This window comes from Coccinella septempunctata, chromosome 5, assembly GCF_907165205.1.
Source record: "Coccinella septempunctata chromosome 5, icCocSept1.1, whole genome shotgun sequence".
NCBI classification, from domain to species: Eukaryota; Metazoa; Arthropoda; class Insecta; order Coleoptera; family Coccinellidae; genus Coccinella; species Coccinella septempunctata.
The window spans coordinates 24097230-24121051 of NC_058193.1; the positions used below are offsets into that span (position 1 = coordinate 24097230).

General features: G+C 33.6%; 1 protein-coding gene across 1 annotated transcript in view; it reads left to right on the plus strand.

Annotated features, from left to right (window-relative positions):
- The window catches only part of LOC123314360 (zinc finger protein 358-like), a 134786-nt gene extending 111318 nt beyond the window's left edge, over positions 1-23468 (plus strand). Inside the window, exons 5-6 of the mRNA XM_044899612.1 lie at positions 16058-16223; positions 23256-23468. Of these exons, the coding sequence (XP_044755547.1) occupies positions 16058-16223; positions 23256-23284 (195 nt within the window). The 3' untranslated portion in view covers positions 23285-23468. The remainder of the gene's footprint in view (positions 1-16057; positions 16224-23255) is intronic.
- The last annotated feature ends 354 nt before the right edge of the window (positions 23469-23822 follow it).

Below are 23822 nucleotides of genomic sequence, written 5' to 3' on the forward strand. Positions count from 1 at the left end.
CTTAATACATACATTATGACAATATCACCATGCAGAGACATACGTAGATTTAATTTTTTTAGATGAAACCCGTGCGTCGGACTAAAAAAAATCAAGAGATCGAATTTGCTCATAGTTTAATACTGCCAGTGGCGTGCCACTGACTGTCTAAATAATACAACCCTGTATCTCAAAAGGTAAGACGTTTAGGACATATGTTCATATGAAGTTTTTTTCTTAAAATGGGCGAAAAAATCAACCCCATAAATATTGACATTCAATTGGGAAACACCCGGTATATTGTCATAAATATTGCATGCTTTTTATTGTTGGTTTGGTTGCTCAAACTGGTAAATGAGTATTTTTACCAAAAAGAGTTGACATGTTAGAACAGCAGCATTTGAAGTTGTGGTTTTGAATAGAATAGAGCTTGCAAAATTCAGGAAAAATATTTTAGCAGGTATTCAATCATAAAAATGCTTGTTACTCGAAAACTGTGCAGATATTATAACTTGCACCGGCATACCTTCATTTTATAGAATTAATGATGAAATATCTTAAACCAAAAAAAAGTTTCTGGATATTAAGAGTTAGGGTCAGTCTGTTTCTGGCTGTCCTGGATACTCATGGGAAAGATCTGGGAAAAACAATTACGTACTGATATTTGTATTGACCCAAATTCAAAAATACTGAAATCGGTTGACTCGTTCAGAACAGAAAATAATGAATTATGGAAGTACCATATGGAAGCATATATTTCCGAAAGACAGCGTCGTAGGAAAAAATAATGAAGTATTACAGATTCGCCTTCCTATAATTTATTCACACTGGGGATAGAGTATAACTTTGAGCTGGGAAACCCTGTATTCCAAAGCGAAAAACAAAACTCTAAAAGCCCACGCAACCGATATTTATATCTATTTGTCCAGTGAAAGCACAAACAGTGTTTCTTGATGTATCCTCATTTGTTCAATAGAAAGGTGAACGCTGTTATAGTGTCTAAATATCTATCAATAGTCAATCCTCCTTCACAGACTTGTATGCAATCAGCTACCCATCAAAAGCGCCCTGTAAGGATCAAAGAGCGTGATACCCCTCGCTGTCAATCACCTAGTCAATAGTCACTTCGGATCACAGAACACGACAAATGTCCTAGGAGTCTTCTTATTTTTCCCATCGGATGGCTTTACGAGTTTGCTGCCGCTCCAAATGATTCCGCTTGTACGTTTTGATGAGCATCTTTCGACTTGTATGGAAGGAAACTCGGCTTGAATTGAGCGTATTGGGAGACAATGATATTTATGGATCTCCCAGTAGGCGACCATCACCTTAAATAGACACTATACCATATAGTCCACCCAGTATGATAGTGTCCCATGGTCCCCATTCTGTCTAGATTGGACAGATCATTACACGGGAAATATCATAGTTTTTCAGGAATCCGAATGCACTTTTAGCTGAACATAAGTGTGCTTTACTGACCATTGAATAACTCAGGTGAATGTATATAATAGAATGATTTTATTTCCTCAATAAAATTAAAAAATTTATTCTGCGAATTTGACAACTTAATATTACTTATTCGATGGTATTTTCGAACAGTATTATTTGCTTTAACTTTATCCGAAAACGTCAAATTTTGAAATTTGAATGCTCGATCAATTCAAGTGAATCAGTAGGTGATATAACGTTTTTATAACTCAATCTCGAAAGAAGCTTTTTATCATCAATTAAACTGAATGAGATAATTCAGAAATCGTTAAAGTCTTCGATCACTGCTATAACCTAAAATAGCAGTCGGAAATGTGAATACGTACCGAAGCATAAAAAAAGATCGACGAATTTTGGGATTGAAAACTCATAAAACTATCAATGGGATATAAAACGAAACCGTTTTGGATTCCCAAAGGAGTAAAGAGTAAATAAAAAGTTGGCATAGATTGAGAGAAACTTGAAAATGTAATTTAGCGTTTACCTAGTTAGCGAAGTATTTTATTAGTCAATTTCGAGTAATTTCGTAATTAATTCGAGTCAGTTCAATTGGGTTCAATATTGAAATAAACCCCGTTTGATGATTAAAACTATATATGTTTCATTCTTCCTTGACAGAAAAGCATTCACTTTCACAATTTCTTCTGTCCATCCTTCTTCCAATCCACCCCTTAGTGATTTATTCAAGCCGTGAGCAATATTCGATCACTATCTTTCGCGATGCCAGGGCAGGAACCGGATGTCTTAGTTCTTCGGTTGAGATGGCAGATGGCTAGAGAGCGTTGTGTTTCTTCGGTTCCCACAATACATTCGACTGGACTCAAGACAGGGGAGTCAACTGTCCTTACCCCACTTGACTTAACGATTTTGCTGGATTCGTTACGAGCCCCTCAATCGAAGAACCGTTTGCAAGGTGTTTCACGCATTGATTGACCACAACAACTATCGTTAATAAAAATAGCACGAAAACCTTACGACTAGGTGGCTCAGCTCTATTATTATTCTTTGCCACAATTCAGATGATCATAAAATAATAATACAAACCACATTGTTCACAATGACTTCCTTTTTGGTTAAAAATTATCAGGAAGATATCCCTGTAGTATAATTCTATTCAATTTATGTGAAAATGGCTAGTTTTCAAGACCTCTACATGAATAGAATCGATATGTTCAATTTGAACATGAATGTATCAACCAAAACAAAATTCTGGCATCTGGAGATCTGAGTGATCAAGGCGCAACAAAAGATTAGTCGCTCTTATTATTCTCTTAATTACCCATCTATCTGGAAGATATGGTTCATTAAATATCGAATTTTTGAGGAAAGGTACTATATTTTTGGTTAGGTTTAGTATATTTATTTTCTTCAGAATGAGCGCACCCTACACTCTGGCAGATATACTAGGATATATTGAAAAATTCTTAGCCTACTATGGAACCAAACAAAATTTCAATGTCAAAATATTCTATTACTCAACATATTCTCCTCTTAATTGGATACATTTATTACATCGAACCTGCAACGTCTCTAGACCATTCAAAAAAAGTGTTTCTTTTTGCTCTGCAAACCAGATCTCCACAGCTTTTATTACCTCCTCGTTGGAAGGCGTCTTTCCTCTTTAGTTCCCGTAGAGTGGTCAGTAATGTCGAATAGTAATCTCCGGTTATTGTTTGACCCTTATCCAAAAAATTAATCATGATTACTCCATGGCAATCCCAAAAAACTGAAGCAAGAACTTTTCCTGCAGATTTTTGGACACGAAACTTCTTAAGTCTTGGAGAACTAGAGTGTCGCTATTCCATCGATTGTTGCTTTGTTTCTGTATCGTAGAAATGTATCCATGTATCATTTATAGTAACAATTCGGTTTAAGAAGTCTACATCGTTTTCAAATCGAGCACAGACCGAACGCGATGCAAAAGCTTGCACGCTTTTGGTCAACATTAAAACATTTGGAGATCAATTTTGCAGCAATTTTTCTCATGTCCAAATTGACGTGAACTATAGATGAACGCGTTCGTAAGAAATATTGAGTGCTTCAGATATCCGTTTTAGCCCAATTCGACGGTCTGATAAAATCATGTCATGAAATGCATCGATATTTTCGAGAACTGACACAGAAACTGGCCTCTCCTATCGGTCATCATCTTCAATGGGAAATTTACCCCTTTTGAAGCTTGCAGTCCAATTTTTCACGTTCGCATACGAAGGACATTGATAACCAAAGGTATTAAGCATATCTTCGTAAATCTGCTTACCTCTTAACCTTTTAAATACAGGTACTTGATGATGGCTCGATACTGCAATTTTTTGATTTTCACAATTTCGGTGGACATCTTCTTTTCTTTAATTTATTGCGTAACTCTGGTTTACTTTTTTGACCTCAAACTTCACACTGACACTTCTGATGAGTTATTGTTCGTTGCTATGGTAACGCAATATTTGTTTATGCATGAAACTGGTCTAGGCTAACTATAGATATCAATACATCCTCGTAGTTTACATTTGATCCCATTGATCCTCACGAAGTGTATATTAATTTTATTGAATTGTTTGATAGATCCTCAATTCTTCATACCATTCAATGTTCTTTTCAATATTTTTTTTATGCATGGAATTGGTCTAGGCTAACTAGATATCAATACATCCTCGTATTTACGTTGTGTAGGATCTCATTCTATCACCGACAATACGGTTTTGTGAAAAAAATTTCTAATAAATCTGCTGGAAAATATTCATCTGTTAATAAAAAAATCGCATGTTTCCACACGTCATGTTAATGAACTCGTGCGGGCAACCTTCAGAGACATTGTTGTATTGGAATTACTCCTGATATTCGAAGCAGAACGATCTTAGATGAACCTTATCTTGAAAACTACCGGTTGGGAGGCAGTCATTTCACGAAATAACGAAATGCTGCAAGCAACATCTCAAAGACCCCCTTAGGTAAATAACTCAAGAAGCAATCATCTGCGGAACTCGCGATCTTGATCTATGAAGAACTGAACCATATGTTAGACCACGCTATATAATGTGATTAGTCGTAATTTAAGGCCATCCAAGCTTCCTATTCTAAATTACGTTGATGATAGCATCAATTTATTGTCGATGGTATTGGCGGTGGATTGCGTAAAGATCTTTATGCTGAATAATACGGACGTGGCAGATTGATCGTCTGTTCAAGTACTGAGACGAAAAGGTTACGAGTCTGCTCTACAGAGCAGAACTGGTTGAAGATATTTTGGATGTAGCCTTAACCAGGAGCTAATATTTCACGTTATGTCAATATAACTTTGATTTATTTTGATTATTTCTAGTCGTCTTTCAGCTTAAATTAGGACAACTCATCAAATCAGTCATTATTAAAGCTATCAATAAAATAATAGCAAAATAAAAACAGAAGTCACCATTTGATGTGATTGATTTGATGGATTTATACAGCGTGAATTTTGACTCGTACAAATATTATGACAGCAGATTCTTGAGGTCAAAAGAAATATTTTATCCTCTACAATTTTTTCCAAATCAGCTCGGTTTAAAAGATGAAGGCTGTTGAAAAACCATACAAAAAAATTATTTTTAGTTCTATCTCACAAACGGTTCTATTGAAATAAATGAATTTCGGAATATAGTTTTTCATTTATTTGATGAATCTTTTTCGAACACAAGATGTCACCCACATCTTCCAGTTTTCTCATTATGACCATCACGTACCATTAAAATACCAAAAATTCAAAGAACCCAACTCTTGAGACTTAGTTGGACGCTATTCAATGAATATTTGAACGTTTTGTAAAATAAAATTATTCTTCATATTTTCTTGTATAATAAGCCGTTTTTAAGTAATTTATGTTCGAAAATTATAAAGTACTTATTTGTGAAATTTGGAAAATGTTGTACTTCGGCTGAATACAATTCTGCTTAAAAGGTTGACAGATGTGAAGTGTCACAGATTTAGCTAATTATTCTGAAGATACATAATTTTGTTTTTCTAAGGGTGGCACAGTTCATTATGAAAATTTGAAATGCCTATATCTTTTTGTCAGGGCCGAGTCGGAAAAATGGTATAGCAAAAAAGTGTTTCTTTTGACTTCAAGAATCTACTGTTGAAATATTTTTGGCCATAACAAGTGAAAACTATTCTTCATATTATACATATAATATTTTATTGAAAAACTTCAACCATACCATTGAGTTCAATACTCAATGACCATACTAAATATTCATCTGAAATGTAAACACAAGTATCTCATCAACTTCTTATAATTTTACTCTAATTTTTAACAGTGATGTAATTCCTTAAGTTTATATATTTGTTGATAACTATCATAGTAGTCGTAAGTAATACAGCATGTTAAAAAGATCATTTCCAACTACAAAAAAAAATAGAATAAAATGATAAAGAATGATTAAAATAAGAAAAATAAAGCAGAAAACACTCGAGAGATATTTAACGAAATTTTAAACCCGTGGCATCAGATTAATGCAGGAACTAAAAATTTTTTTATTACTCGAACAAATTCAAGTAGGTACATTTACTTTTTTGTTGGACTGACAAAAGCTCCAGTTGGAAAAGTCAAGCATAACATTTGATGATATGATTTCTGCACAAGTTATTCGATTATAGAAACTACATGTGTATGTCTCAATTTTCTTGTCAGAATTTTGACTTCAACACGATATTAACGTTCTGATGAAAATACAGCACTATCCACTGCTTTGAAAAGTAGTCAAGTCAGATCATGCATTTGTCTATTTGATTCCAAGGCGAGCATTAGATTTACATTGTGAAGCAGTATTTGATATTTCATTTCATTTCTATTAATTCCATGTTCATAGGCATTAAAACGCAAAAATTTATAAATTTTTAGAGGAGTCATTAGCTGATCACAAGACCACACAATAGACGCAAACTCTGCAAAAGTTTTCACACAATAGCAGAACGAGTTTTTAAATATATATTCTTTCTTCTTCCAGAATATCGCATTTGATGATGCGATGAACGAACCGTTCAGTTTCAGACCTAAAGCATAAGTCAATACCTTCTTTTATGTGAAAAATTTTCTCAAATTTTTTACTCAGTTTTTTGTCTGCCTAAAAATATCAGTACCTACTCAGATCAATCACCCATATCGCTAGATTCCCATATTCTCCGAGAAGTCTGAATAGTCCGACCGTGACCACGGGGTATGAAAGGTTAAAGGGTGCCCCACAAGGTTATCCTAATGACATATATGCCCCAACAATAAGGTCTGGAAGCCAGCGAACCACAACGTCTTGAAGGAGTTCTCACGAATGTTAGCTGAGCGTTACTGACTCAGTGGCCCAAATTAACTAAGATGTAATTCGAATGAATTAATTTACCGCACGGTAAGGTCCTGGCATGTTAAACATTTATCAGGGGATCTTCCATGCAGAGTGTTGTGTGGGAAAAATGGAACGAGAATTCATGGTTCTTTGCGTTTCATACAGATTCATTTACTAATCTTGGCGTTGAGATCAACACATGGAATCCAGGGAATTTGTTTATAAGAAACAGAAAGTGTTATATAAAAGTGATATAAAATAAGCAGCAAATGAAGTGAGACACCTTAAAAATTTCCCAAGTTTGACAAGCTATAACTTCGATATCACTTTGGTATGTTGGATTTACACCTCGAGATACAAAGCCTTAACCTTCGTCTATATACCACTTTCACAGAGTAAATTTTTTCAATCTCAGCTTGTTGTACAGGGTGTGAATGAAAGGCAGCCAAAAATATTCTTCTTTTGGAGAAGAATTTGGTAATGGTAGAGGGCTTCACAAAGTTTTTTATGCTGGGTAGATTGATAGCTCAATACTTCGGAATGGTTTTGCCACTTTTGGGATACAATACGTTGCTATGGAAGTATTGCTATTTTATGAAATAACTTTCCTTTTTGAAATTCTAGCTTTAACTTCGGCATTTCTTCGCCGATGTAGAATTTTTCGCCACTTGTACAAAGCACAATTCTTCTTACGCAACTGACCAAGGGTAATTTTTTCAAGCTCTTCCTTTTGTACAGGGTGTGAATACGAGGAAGCGAAAAATTTTCATTTTTTGCGGTTAAGAATTTACCTCACTCTTTGGTGGATTGTTAGGTCATTACTTAGCGACATTTTCATCATTTTTTCGATACATTGCCTTGCTCTGGAAATAACGCTAGTTTATGTAAATTTCTTTTTTCTCCTGAAAATCGTCTTTTTTGCAAAACAATATCAGAGAGTAAGTATAGACTCCATCAAGGAATACTGTGTCATTACATTGATCAAAAGCAGTAACGTACATATGATTTTTGTTGAACTACAATTTGAAGGGAGCTACGAATGAAATTAATTCTATGCGTAGGCGTTCAAATTGAAGTTAAAAGAAAAAGCATTTTTTCTTCATTTCTGAGAGACCCACTTTATTTGCTGCTTAGTTTATTCCAATAAAATTTCATATAGTGCTCCGAAATGGGCAAAAATAAAGTGTACTTTGTTGAATTAATTTTATCAAGAACTTTTCCTGCCTGAATTTGTGTTCTTACAGTTTAAAACAATATTTCAAACTTGATTTTACCAGGTGCAGCTCACGAAAAATAAGTAACATCAGTCAAGTGACGTCTAGAGACAGCAAATAAAACTTGCTCGTAATAAAGAAGTATTAAATATTGGATCACACAGTGGGATGAATAAAATAACTCTTCTGATGATTGTTCTATCGTCATTCGACTGAATGTTCATTCAATTCTAAATTGGCCTCAATTTACAGTGTACAATAATTTTATCTCTCTAATCTTTAGCTAATTGCGTTCAAATTTTTGTCTGGCATTTGCTCTCGTTGTCCCTGAAATCTGATTCTAATAATACACCCATTAAGTCTAATATTCATTCATTACAAAGAGAATAGTATCGCGTTTGTGATTAATGGAATCGAAAAAACTGCACCAACCTGTTGCAGCGGAAAAGTCAAACTGCCTTCACAATAATATTGAGAAATATGGTCTCCACAATTCGATTCCAATAAAAACCGATTCCATTGTGACAGATTAATCGATTTTAATAAACCGGAAATTATTTATTCGTAGCCAATGTCAACGAATCTGAACTTTTCTTGGTTGAACAGGTAAAGAGTACTTGTGTAACACCTGCGTCTGACTTTCGATTATATATAACATGCTTGTTAATTAATTCATTGAGGTTTATGAGTGACAAAGATTTATGTGTATAGATATTTCTACGCGAAGTTATACGATCAGGGAAATATTATTCATAGATTTTCCAGTTATGACTGCTGCCGATGGAAAACATTCAAGACTTCACGGTCACTCGATGAATTATGATTTTCCACTTGCACAGAACCAAACTTAAATGGGATCGCCTAGTGGAAAAGAAAATATTTCTGACAAAAACGTTGTTGGATATCACGACATATCTAAAAACAACAAATTTTAATGCAAAAACTGATGAAAATTTAATGTAGGTACGTTATAATATACAGGGTGGCTTTTTAAAACAAAACAGACGCGATAACGGGCGTAATAAATTTATTTCGAAAAAATGCTCGGACACGTCGATTTCTGTTTCGAGGGGGACAACATTTAAGGTCAAATTCACAACTACATCGCTTCAACCCTTAGTGTTAGAACAACAACCCCTAAATTTTCAATAAGGAAGATGGGGTAAATTTCACCTCATTTTGAAAGTCTTCTCATCCCGAGTTCAGCATGTTAGTTTTTTCTTCATTTGATTCATTGATTCTTGAAATATTGACATCTGAATTTGAAACAACTATAGTATTGTCGTCAAGCAAGCTTCATTTATTCATTTATTTTGTAGATTTGATGAAACTCCATAACTCCCATACCCTAGACATCAAAATAATATTCATTTGTCTCATCAACAATGAAAAATAAAGAAAAAATTTCAATTATTTCTGGCAAAGAATAAACCATTTTCACCTTAATTGTTGAAGAAAGTAAGAACCAATAAAAATTATTTCGTTGTCTAATGTTAACAATCAACGGTTACCATGGTAACCACAGAATGAATTAGTCAAATAATTGATGATTTCACATAGCATGGTTAGCGGAATGACTGGTACTGTACTAAATTCGAAATAGAATATCTCGAAAACGAATGAATTGAATGAGAAAAAAATTAATACGCTGAATTCAGCATAAAAAGGCCTTTTAAGTGAGGTATCACTCACCCTATCTTTCCTATTCAAAATTTTGGAGTTGGTGTTCTAACACTAAGGGTTGAAGCGATATAGTTGTGAATTTGTGTTTAAAAGTGGTCCCCCTCGAAACAAAAATCGACGTGTCCGAGCAGTTTTTCGAAATAAATTTATTCCGCCCGTTATCTCGTCTGTTTCGTTTTAAAAAGCCCACCCTGTAGTTTGAGATCAAAAAAGTAAACCAGAGTTACGCAATAAATTGAAAGAAAGAAGAGGTTCACCGAAATTGTGAAAATCGAAAAATTGGAGTATCGAGCCATCATCAAGTACCTACCTGTATTTAAAAGGGTTAAGTAGGTAGTTCATGACATGATTTTATCAGACCGTCGATTTGGGCTAAAACGGATATCTGAAGCAATGAATATTTCATACGAACGCGTTCATCATATAGCAACGCGTTCGATCTGTGCTCGATTTGAAAACGATGTAGAGTTCTTAAACCGAATTGTTACAATGGATGAGACTTGGGTACATTTCTACGATCTAGAAACAAAGCAACAATAGATGGAATGGCGACACTCTGGTTTTCCAAAACCTAAGAAGTTTCGTGTCCAAAAATCTGCTGGAAAAGTTCTTGCTTCAGTTTTTTGGGATTGTCATGGAGTAATCATGATTGATTTTTTGGATAAGGAAGGGTAGAACAATAACCGGAGATTACTTTTCGACATAACTGACCAATCTATGGAAAAAAGATAAAGAGAAAATACGCGGAAAGCTATCCTGTTTTGTTTTTGCAGGACAACGCCCCTGCACACAAATCTCATGTTGCCATGCAAAAAATTCGTGATTTAGGGTTTGAATTACTACAACACCTTCCTTATTCACCAGATTTGGCTACATCCGACTATCATCTCGTTTCTCAACTGAAAAAAAAGTTTAAAAGGTCGTAAATTTTCTTTCAACGAGGAGATAATAAAAGCTGTGTAGGTCTGGTTAGCAGAGCAAGAAGAAACATTTTTTTTGAAAGGTCTAGAGACGTTGTAATAAAGTAAGAGGAGAATATGTTGAGTAATGAAATATTATGATATTGAAATTTTGTTTGGTTCTATATTAGGCTAAGAATTTTTCAAAATATCCTCGTAAGATAGGAAACAACACATTCTCGAAAACTGGGCATCACTACGTCCAAGTTTTTCTCGAATTCCTATACATTATGACGATTACTTTTCGTACCAAATCATAAATCTGTCTGTATCCACCATCAGAGTCTCGCTCAATATCGATCCGCTTAATTGCTATATGACTTTAATACAGTACTCGATCAAGATAAAATCTGGTACGTTCCTTGCAGACCCGAAACGCTGTAGCTTCCATTGACTGACGTGTATATATTATGGAGCCGATCCATACGTTTCGGCCCAACTGAATAGAAAATATCAGATAAAGCAGTCTTACCGGCCGAGAGCTACTCGATATGTCAATGTTAATGAATACAGTGGCCTGAATAACTGTCAACCCGTTCGTCAGAAGCTGTAGGAGGCAAATGACTGGCCAAAACGGAGAGATAGAAATCTCTTCATTACTCTCATAGATCTCCATCTTGTGTTGCTGCATCTGAAACTGAAGAGTTGAATGCATCCCAAATTATCTTCGAACAAATTGATGTTATTTCGATGTTGTCAATTAATAACGTTCCTGACATATTGCAATCATCACTGAGGTCGTTCTGTTATTGAAATCATTTGCTAATAAGAGCAGGAAGCTGATTTATAAATGACTCTCCCCTTATGTTTAATAATTTACCTGTAGTTATATCTCAAACATCAATAAACCATAACTAATTTTTATACCTTCTGCTTCTTCAACTACAATCAAATTTCACACCTAATTTGTCGAGAATAGCATCCACGGTTATTTTCGAAATAATTGGATAATTTTCAATCGTTGAATGAATAAAAACCAGCATGAAATTTAATATAGTACATCGTTCCGAAAAAGATTCGACTTTTTCCATCTTCAATTAAATTTGTTACAGAACATTTGAGATTTGATGCTACGGGAGAGACGGTGCTATTCTTCCTTTAGCGGAGACTTGATGAGTAGTTGGATTCTGAAATTTAACAGTTTTCGAAGCATTTCGAAAAAATAGGATTTAACTTTCCACATATCTAAGAAATATCTAGAGATTTCATGTACTGGGTTGGCAGCTTCTTTAATGTTTCAAGGTGTCCCCACACAGGAACAAGTTTTATTGAACATAACAATTGTCTAGCTAAAATATTTAAAATGACGGAGTTATCCTCCCTTCAAGTTAAATGAGATTCCATTAAATTTCAAGTACGAGACTGGAGAACAGATGACTGAGCAGTGCCTGTTTACCATGGTACATTCGAAACTATTTCCTTCACTTTCCATTCACTTTTATTTTAGCACTCGGTTGGACATGGATATTTCACACTTCCACTCAGTATACTAAGAAAATATAAGGTTGTCAAAACATTTTTGGGTTTTAAATAAGCGCTATGTTGTCCGTTCTACGTAAAAGTCTCAGTAATTACGTATTTTATCACAATGTCGAATCACTTCGGAAAATATGAACTTGAAAATATGAGACGAACATAATTGACGTTTTCACAAACTGTTTGAAGGCATACCAAATCTAGTTATTTGCATGGAAAATACAAGAGATCAGTTTTTAAATATATTTATTTTTGCTATGGAAGAAAATTGAATTATTGACACATATCTAATATGCAGTAGCTTCAGGAGAGTTAATGTTGGTTATCTACTTTGGCTAAAGGTTTAAGACGTTACTTCAGTTGTAGATTTTAAAAAAATCAACCCGAAGATGGAATGCATCAGATGCAGTGGAAGGGAATGGGTATCTCTCGAATGAATTAACGAATAATTACAAGAATGTTAAATTCTTCAACAAAAATCATCTTGCGTCAATGGAAGTCAAAGTAATTGAAGGAAGTTTGAAGGCAAGAGGAACTTCACCTTTAAACAAAAATTTCACATGAATTAATAGTTAACAGGACAACTGGCTCATATTATTGGCTGTTTATTTTTGATACTTTGATAAAATAATAATAATTATATATTTATTGATCCCTTAAGACATTTACTATGTATAGAACAAGTCAAATGAAAAATGGAAAAATTAATTTTCTGGCACTTATTCTACATTCTTCGAAAATCCTATAGTAACTTTTCGCATGCGTTCACCCTAAAATAAAATTCTCAAGATCCACCACTTGTTTGGATCTCAGATTGTGGAAACATTCAGCTGAAATATAAGTCGTTTAGATTCAGATGAAACATATAAATTTACTTACATTGAATATGTTCGCTACCCTCTGATATATTGAAGATATTAGAATATCAGGGTTACCTACTATTCGAATGAGCGCACCTGAATTCTAAATAGCACTTCCTGAAACCTTATCTTATCTCTTTTTCACTCGCTTTCTGCATTTTTGTAATATTAATTGATATTATAGTTGTGGCATCGGCGTTATGACAAACGACATTTCCTTATTTACAATCGTTATCCTTCGTTTTTTCATCAAATTCATATTGAATATACTTTCAATAATGTTCCGCAAACTTGCAGGCAACAATTGGTGTGTTACTGTGTTATATCTTCATGTTTCTTAAGAAAAAAATCCAAAACAGGATCATTTTCGTACATTCTGCACCTCGCAACTATTCAACACCTTCGTCAATGCTCAAAATACGTGAATAACTATTACCCACAGTTCCATATGTGTTGATTCACTTGGAGATTTCACTGTTGAAGCGAAATATATATATAGTTTTCCAAAAAAAATACTAACAGGAAAAATCATTTGATGGTATTTATTATGGATTTTTATAAAGTGTCTGCCACTCCTTAACAATATAGGATTTACTGGAAATTGCGAAGTTTCGAATATACAAAGAATTAGGATTTCGGTTTCAAACCGTATTTCGAGGAAAAATTCAAACTTTTTATGTAACCCTTTTATGCGTACTACGCCACTGGTGCTCCTTCGTGATGCTTATTACATCCGACCGCTCCTCTCCTGAGCGCATCGGGCAGGTGTTTGACTCTCCGCTACCCTGCCGCCATCCGAGAAAAGAAATGCAATAAAAAAAGGAAGGCCGAACGAATTTCTATTTGTATTAACGTCAAAACTAAAAATGAGATATGATTTTATCGGGCTCATTAATTTCCTTCGAGTACCGAGATGGATGGAGAGATGCCTGAGTGCTTTGATCTCGCTTATCGCGTCCATTTCTCATGTTAACTGGCCGGAGGATTAAGTATATTCGAAGTTTAGATTCGATGTTACTATTTGGTGGATCTTATCTGACGAAAATTAAAATCCGATTTCTTGATTCCGTCCGAACGAATTATTCATAATTCAATTAGGAATTCATTAATGATACACGGAACATTTACTCTCAATATGATACAGGATTTAGGTGTACGAGAGACTTCAGATGAATGGGAATCAGAAAGAATATTTCATTCAATATAATACTAATTTTTTACTTGTTTAAAAAATGTTGATATGACATCTTTACACCTTTCTCAATCAAAATGCATTAAGATTATTTTAATAATACATCGAATATTTACTCCCAATCACATAGCATATAAGTGTGCGAGAGACATCAGATTTATAATATTTCGAAAGAACATTTCATTCAATATAACGTTACCTAATGCTTATCAAATAGGTACATTTATAAAGGATGAATTTTCGACTAGTACAAATATTTTAACAGTAGATTCTTGCGGTCAAAAGATTATATTACACTATTTTTTCCAATTCCCTTCAGAAAAACAAGCTAAATGTACTACGCATCTGTGGATGTTTTAAACATTGCATTCAGCCAAAGTACCCAATTTTCCGAATATCACCCTGTTTTTATTTTTCAAATTACTCGAAAACGGCGTATTATACGAGAAAATATGAATAATACTTTTATTCCACAAAACGTTCAAATATTCATTAAATAGCGTCCAACTTAGTTTCAAGAGTTGGGTTCTTTAAATGTCTGTTATTTTTATGGCGCGTAATGATCATAATGAGAAAACTCAAAGACGTGGATGATATCTTGTGTTCGGAAAAGATTCATCAAATAAATGAAAAATTATATTCTGAAATTCATTTCATCCGATAAAACCGTTTGTGAGATAACTATAAATTAAATTTTCATGATTTTCCAACAGCCTGTATCTTTTAAACCGAGCCGATTCGGAAAAAATGGTAAAAGAAGAAAGTGTTTTTTTTTACCTCAAGAATCTACTGTTAAAAATATTTGTACCAGTCAAAGACTCACCATGTTTACCTAGATGTATGATAAATATATTAATAAACAATGAGTATAATCAATTGACGCTTTTTGAGTGTGATGTGAAAACATCCCAAACAAAATAAATGAGACAAACATGCCGTTCATCCATATGAATTTCCAAAAATCATGGATTTCCATGGATCTCACCATAAGTAATCTTTATAAGCGGGTGATAATAGTTCATACCTATAACAAATAAAATTGAGAATACTAAATGCTTGAGAGGACTTTCTCGCCATCCGTATAAGGCGTAAAGGGGGAAAGACTACCATGATGTGGGGTGTTGCCAGAATACTTGAAGTAGAAGTTATGAATATTACAATAATTTCCACTTTCGTCGAAAATATGGCAGCACTTAACGAATGTTTAAGTGCTGGATCGTATCAGCAGGATACGAATTGTAGCCAACGGCGAGAGTTTTCGAAAAATTTTTTCATGTGGAAATTCATAGAAGAAATAATTGCACCTCGGAAAGTTAATAACATGAATAAATATTGGTTCTTCAATGAAAAAAAGTTTTTTATTTTTTTTTTCAGTTTGACGAATAAGAAAATTTCTGGCTTTCCAAGATGACGAACTGATTGAATTGAATTATAATGAAAACCCCATATAAATTAGTAGTTTCTGACTAAATATATTCATTTTCTCTTTTTGAATTGGCCACTAAAACGATGTGGACCCCTCTTAACCGAGGCTTAGGGTGACCGGCCACCGAATGCGAAGTTGTGCGAAGCTGAGCGTTTTCGATGCTAATATTATTGACAAGCTACGAATGGAGTGACGCAGCTCGCCATTTAGCATTGAAAACACTCAGCTTCGCACAACTTCGCATTCGGTGGCCGGTCTCCCTTATACTCAGTCAGATGGGTTTAAGACGCAGTTAATGCTATATCGAATAAGTCATCTTAAAAGGTTGAAAAAGTATATTCTTAATTTTAAATAATATGTATTTTAACATTTAAAGAAAAATATGGATGATTGACAGGAATTTGTATGCTTATTTCAAAAGGATGTATATTTATTTGAAAAACTTAAACGAGAATCTTTTCATTTCAGGATAAACCCCACAAATGTAACCTATGCAGCAAATCATTCCCAACTCCTGGTGATCTCAGATCTCACATGTACGTCCATTCAGGATCATGGCCCTTCAAATGTCACATCTGTTCGAGGGGATTCTCCAAACACACGAATTTGAAGAATCATCTCTTCCTCCATACCGGTAAGATTTCAATTATAATTATAACACTATAAATAAGACAAGAATTATGTTTTATATTCAATTATCCTTTCTAGACGTTTTCGTTTTAACTTAGCAAATACTCCAGAAGTTTGAAAACAAACAGAATAACTGAGTAACGTAGATAACAGAACATAGACAACACAGTACTGAATTTCTTGGAAATAATTTCTAGGAATATATTTGTCGAGTCCGGATATGAAAGATCACTTCTTCAACCTCATCGTTGACTAGTTCAGATACTTTAATAGTAGATTCTTAAGGTCAAGAGAAACACTTTTTCCTAAATTATTCTTCTTTTAAACAGAGTTTTATTGAGCCGAAGCACCCAATTTTTCAAATTTCATATAAATACTTTTTATGTTTTGACGTCAAATTACTCGAAAACGGTTCAATATACGAGAAAATATGACGAATAGTTTTATTTTACAAAATGTTCAAATATTCAATAGCTAGCGTCCAACATAGTTTCAAGACTTGGGTTTGTGAGATAGAACTAAAAAAACATTTTTTAATTGTTTTTCAACAGCCTGTGTCTTTTAAACCGAGCCAATTAGGAAAAAACGTTAAAAGGAAAGAGTGTTTATTTTATCTCAAGAATCTACTGTTGAAATATTTGTACGAGTCAAAAACTCACCCTGTAGAGTGCTTGAAAAACATCATTGTATATATTTTCACTAGATAATAAAAGAGGACGGAAATCAAAAACAGCCTACAATTAAAAAACATTTTTGATTTGCAAAATATATCTATATTTATGATCCTCATGGACCACTAACGAAATACATATCGAGATGATTCATTTTCAATTTATCGCTCACGTTGTTCTTTTGGCAATGTTAAAAAGAGAATCACCGATACGTGGGTACTTTATGTTAACGAATAAAGAACTCAGGGGATATATAGTAACCTGCATCAGTGTGTAATCTATCGGATATAAATTTCCCATTGACTGAGAGAGGCCCAAATGAAGCGGAATCTACAAGTCTGCCACTGCATCGAGTATTATCAGAGCGGCTCCTTTGATGTCAGAACTAGCCCCACCCTTTTGTTTCTCTTTTAATTAAATTTCACATCATTAAATAAGTATTTGTTCGATATTCGCTGGAATTTATGGGTTATGATATATGTGCAGCAATTTATTGGTGGAGTTAATTGAGATTGCTTCTATGATCTAAATTCCATTAGTTCATTCGATCGAAAAACGGTAGTCGTTTCAAGATAAGGGTGTTTTTTATCGAAATAAGTGATAATATTAGTTTAGAAGATAAGAGTAATCGGGAAGTTATTTGTTCATAAGCGTCCAGAGAATTGCTCAATCAGGACCGAGAAAAATTGATCGATTTCAATTACCACTAGTTACTACAGAGTTTTCATATACTATAATCATAATTATAATGAGCCTAAAGTACTGATAATATCTCTTATGTATATCATTTTAGAGGATTCTTCACATTTAAGAGAACTGTTCTCTTCAAAACTTAAGGGAAAAAATCAAACATATTAGGTATATTGTTGTATTCGAACACTTTCAAACAATTCTGAACTTGACAATAACATCTGAACGAAATCGAGGAAAATATTGATATCGGTACTGAATCCACAAATTTTTTTGAAATTGAATTAAAATTAGAAAAGATACGTTATACGTAACTTAAACACAACTACAAATACAAATGCTTTCCTGGATCAGTGAGTTACATTTCGACTATTATGAGGTGGTTGTAGGTTCAAGGTCACTAGGGTCAGAAAATATACTCCATTTATAATTTGGGGGAATGAAAGCTGGAATATTTCAAAGAATTTTTTGCTGTTTTGATTCGGAGTGGCTGAAGTGCGAATATTTAAATGGTTTTCCAATCTATTGTATTAATCTTTTGATCTTTTCTGGATTTTATACAGTTATTCCTCTGTTCTTCCAATCATTTTTTGCAATATATTATCGGTTTTCGGTCCTAATATCTGAATCACACTTTTGTGACAAGCCCGTTTGTAACAGCCGAGAATTCTCCATCAAATTTTGGTAAGAAAACGGCAGAGATTATATTATATGCCACTGAACAGAGAATTCTACCGAAAGTGCGTATGTAACGGCGGTAAAGAATTCACGGCGCATGAAATCTCGAGTACCTAAATTTTCTAGAGAATTCTCGGCTGCTGCAAACGGTCTTTAGAAGCAACTTTGAAATATTGGCCGACAAATATCTAATATTGCAACAATATGAATAAATCTAATGTTTCAAAGCATATCAGACCCTTTCTTCAGAATTATTTGCTTGAAAGCTTGTTAGTTCTCAAAGAAAATTTATAAATAGAACAGTAATATATTGAAAAGGCTTCAAATCAACAATGAGACCATCAAAAAAATCCAAAATCTCAATTACAAGTAAAATAATGGGTAATACTATTTACTAACTCTAAGGCAAAATCGATTATTGAGAATGTGTATAAATATAATATGAAAACAGGAACAAAGTGAAGAATATAAATATAAATATAAATATAACATACATTAATCCCAAATGTCATATTAATGCGTGTTCAACAAAACAAATCATATGATAAATTGATATAAAAAAATTCTGATGACAAAAACTAATATTTCAAAGAGGAAAATGAAGAAGACAATAAGGGAAATAATTTTGGCAACTGAATGATCGGAATTCATATTTCACTAAAGGCCCTTTAAGCATGGTGAATTTTACATTGATAGATTGAAGATATTTGAACGATATTGATAGGATCTGAAGGTACCTCTGATGTTATAAATTCATGAAGCTTTTAGATCTCTGACACGCTTGTTTTTAGAGTAATTTCCAAATATGTGAAAATAAAAAAAATATTTTCGTGAATTTTTCCTAATTTTGTATGTTTTGGGGACCGTCCTAAAAAAAATTGAGCTTCATCGTTAGATATGAATCGTGAAAAACCTTTTTCTTTCTTCTATAAAATCTATCTTCATAGTCAAATAATAATAAACCATGTTTTCTTTCGCCAAAATCAAAAGCTTACCCCCTAAAGCCATGTTCAGATTAGGCTAATAGTTTAGTCGAGTAGTGAGTAATTTAGAGTGCAAACGCCAAGAATTTAGGATTATGACAGTAGCGGGTGTTGTAGCAAAGATTGAAAACTCGTTGTTACTCTTTGGTTTTGGCTACTAAACTACTGGCTACTTGACTAAACTAGTACCCTAGTCTGAACAAGGGTTAAGCCCCCACATGTGATCTTATTCGCAAACAACAACTATCATCTGGGTAGTTAATTAATGATGAGATAAGATTAAACATTATTTAATTCATTGAGTCAATAAAATTTCTTGACCTAAGACCGTAGACGAAAAGTGTTGAATCTGCTTCAAATTATTGAAAAAACCTCTTGGTAGGTTCTAAACGCTTTTTATCATACGAAGATATTCATGAGTTTTCTATCGTAATCTTTCATGATATTTCTACCTATTGGTGATGTTATCTGTGGAAAATGTGGTTTGTATAAAACTTGATATGTGATTGTTTCAATCGTGTTCTGAAGATGAATTGGAATCTTCTGTTCCAGTTGTGTTTGCCCATAAAGTCACATGTCGCTCGCTTCTGTTCTTGAGCAAAAGAAAACATGGTTTTCATTTCTTCAACTATGAATTACCTTTTTTGAAATTTGACAATTTTACTATTTCATAGAAAAAGAGAGGTTTTCGATAAAAATTGTTTGATAATTGTGTCAGAATTACATCATGGTTAAAGATTGAGATGAAAAATTTACTTCATTTTTCACCAATCCTATAAACCTCTCATTTTTTTTTCCAAAATTTGGAATAATCGATTAAGTTCATTTTACTCTTCATCGAAGAACAAGAGCAGTTAGAGATCCGAAACTTTCGGAGTTTCTGAACGTCATTAGGACGTTCAGTTATGTTCGAAGGAAAAAATTCATCATTCTTATACACCACTAGAGTCTTCTCTCAAAAATGTCAATGTGACATCTTTTCCTCTTTCTCAATCGAAAAATGCAAGCATATTCATAACTTGCAATTTTTCTGCAAGCTCCGACTCATTAAGATCGCCTTCGGGTTCATCATTCTCAAATAAAATGTCACGAAAATCACCTTATACTTGGTAGACTCTCAATAAACCATTTTCCTCCCTCTCCCTCCTCCGAGGATATCCACCTTCATCGTTCAATATTTTCTTGGTCGGCGCAGAAAGTGCCCTGAGCCTTGGGGCTATTAATCGACTCCCGGTAATCCAAACGTCTTTCCAGCATCTCGAGAACGGTAGCAAAGAGCGGGTACAGCCAGCGGGGCTCAGGCCTGTGATTATGGCTCGCTATCGAACTACTGTCCGCGGGTAATTATACCCTACCCGCTTTTCCCTGGACGGGATATTATCTGGCCTTGCCGTCGCACTATGGGCCCATCGGTGTGAACAGGGTAGGACGAGATATTCTCGCAGAAATCGAACACAAACCTTCATAAAATATGTTCAATAAGAGTTATATTGCTGTAAAATCAATCTTGCTTTGATTTTAATACTTTTGAAACAAGGTATTTTAGATTTTGTACACACATCTGAGCGTTTTGAAAGAGAAAATAATGTTCGAATGATCTGTACGTGGCTCACATAGGTAATATACGAATTCTATCAGAAATATCAAGGAAAAACCACGGCCATCATTCATCCAAGTAATGTACTCAGCCAAAGCAGCTTAACTGGCAGAAAAATCTTTTACTCACTATTTCTAAAAGTGCAGATCCTATCAATATTAATCCCTTGGCTTTAAAATAACATTATGAGGTTTGAAAACAATGAAGGATAATGGGAATGGGACAGCCTTTCAAAAACAACTTTTCAATCAAGCGACTTCAGACTTCTTCACAGCTAAAAAATATGATAAATCAAAAAACAATAAGGGACGTCAAACACACAAGGGAGACTCACTCAAAATTAATCGTTGTACGCTAAACAAATCATCGAATTTCAAATATAAAACATGATTAACAAATCGCAGAAAACATCAAACTGGAAAATAACGAAATACAGAAGTAGACATAAAACAACTGACATTTTAAACATAGGAATAATACCCAACCACAATGAAAACATAGGGGATGAACTACAATACACAAAATACACTTGTTTATGCTTATCTATCTGTAAAATGGTCTCTGAATTTTATACAGATTTTAAAGGTTGCTATAATCCACACTCAACACATTAGACAATTAGACAACATAAATGCGATTGCCAGACGAAACATTGTAATGATATTGAAAAAACAGCTTTGGCCAAACATCATTTTGATGGATTACATGCGTTTGATTTCGAAAATGTAAAGGTGTTGGATTATGAGGATAATTACTCTAAAAGATGCATTAGCGAAATGATTTTTAATAATATTAATTTCTCAGTTAATGATAGAACGGATACAAGAAATTTGAGTGTGGTTTATAGCAACTTTTTAAATCTGTATAAAATTCATAGAGACCAATTTACAGATAGAATAACATAAACATGTGTATTTTGTGTATCGTAGTTCACCACGTATGTTTTCATTGTGGTTGAGTATTATTCCTATGTTTAAAATGTCAGTAGTTTCATTTCTTCTCTTGTATTCCATTATTTTCAAGTTTGATGTTTTCTGCGATTTGTTAATCATGTTTTATATTTGACTGAAATTTCACTCATACCTGTAAATTCGATGATTTGTTTAGCATACAACGATTAATTTTGGTTGAGTATCTCTTGTGTGTTTGACGTCCTTTATTGTTTTTTGATTTATCATATTTTTTAGCTGTGAAGAAGTCTGAATATACAGACGAAACGTCGCTTAATTAAAAAGTTGTTTTTGAAAGGCTGTCCTATTCCCATTATCCTTCATTGTTTGCATAACTGATAAAGACGTGAATATTATTCTATTATGAGGTTTCTTACGAATTTCGAAATTTCTTTTTGTTCTTCACAACTTCCTGTGTCCTAATTTTAATTGGATAGCTGTTTTAGCTAATATTGCCACCTGTATCTCCTAAATCTTCGACCAGAAATGGCCTATCAACTAATCTATTGGGCTTATTCACAGGCCTAACCTACCCTGAAAATATGAAGACTATTTTTTTCAGATTCTGAATTATAATTATTCAATGAAACCAACCCAATCGTTTGGGATGGCGCAAAATTTTTAAATTAAATAACATTTACCTAGATTTAATAATAGATAATGCTGTAGTTCCCAGTAACAATGTCGTGAAAAAAATTAGAATAAACACAAACATAACAACTGAACACAATTGCCAGTTTTAACTAAATTATGTATAATTGTCAGGGTCAACTGGCAATTGTCAGTTTGAACTAGCCAAATTGTCAGTTGGAAATGACAATTATTTATAATTTTCAGTTAAAACTGGCAATTATTCATATTTTTTTGTGAAAACTGGCAATTATTCATAATTTTTAGTGAAAACTGGCAATTATAATATTTTCTTCTACATGTCGCACTTTTCGAAATCCAAATGTATGAAAACAGAGTAAGGTTCTCGTGAAAAAAGGGGTTTACTAACCATCAATGTTGTACGAAAACGTACACGTTTAGCAACTTTATTTAAGATTGCTTGATTTTTGAAGGTTCATATTTAGGTATAAGTACACTCAGCTTGAAGCTACGAAGCTTCCTGATTCCGCCCCTGTCGAAATTTACTCTTCCAGTATTTTGGCTACTTCAGAATTTTAATTTCGAACCGAATACAAATTACAAGGTGCCCCCAGAAGCCTCAACGACGTATACGTTGAGTGAATGCCTAAATCACTATCACTATATTATGGGACCAGTCAGTCAAAGAGGTGAAATTACCGAAGTTAATAGATATTACGTGTATGAATTGGTAACGATTTCGATCAGATTGGTTCATATCCTATCTCACATGTTGACGGTCAGCGTTAATTCTATGAAATTATAATCGCTGTTTTGACATTATGTCCGATCTGAATTTCTGATTAATGTTCCCTACAATTTCGATCTTTGTTCCAGGTAAACCGTCCGGTACTCGTAAGGGATGAATACGAACAGGCGTTCATCACAAAATTTCTTTTACAAAAGTTGTAAGTGATCTTAGTTAAGTTTAATTTATATCTTATTTTATTGTTATTTGAATTTTATAAATTATATATTATTGAAATAATATTTTTTTATGTATTTCATATGCATATATGTAAAAATTGTAAATAAAAGTCTTTTATCGAATTGGCATTTTTCATTCTACCGCAACAACTTTGAAGAAAAACCTAAAATTTCAATCAATAGGCATAAGCCTACTCCAGTTAAGAAGCTTATTTCTTTCGAAATATGCAGCAAAATCACATAAATAAAAGATGAAGAGAAGAGAAAAAGATTGAAGAAAAATAAAATAATAATGAAAAATAGGAAGTAGAAAATCAGGATAACAAATCAACCCAATAAAAATGTAACAAATTACATCAAATAAAAAGTTGGAGGATGAACACGACACAACTTAAGAATTCATAAAGCAGTCGAAAAACTGGTCAAAATTGTCAATTGCTACATTTTTTAGACTTTTACGTTTTCGACTTTTGTTGA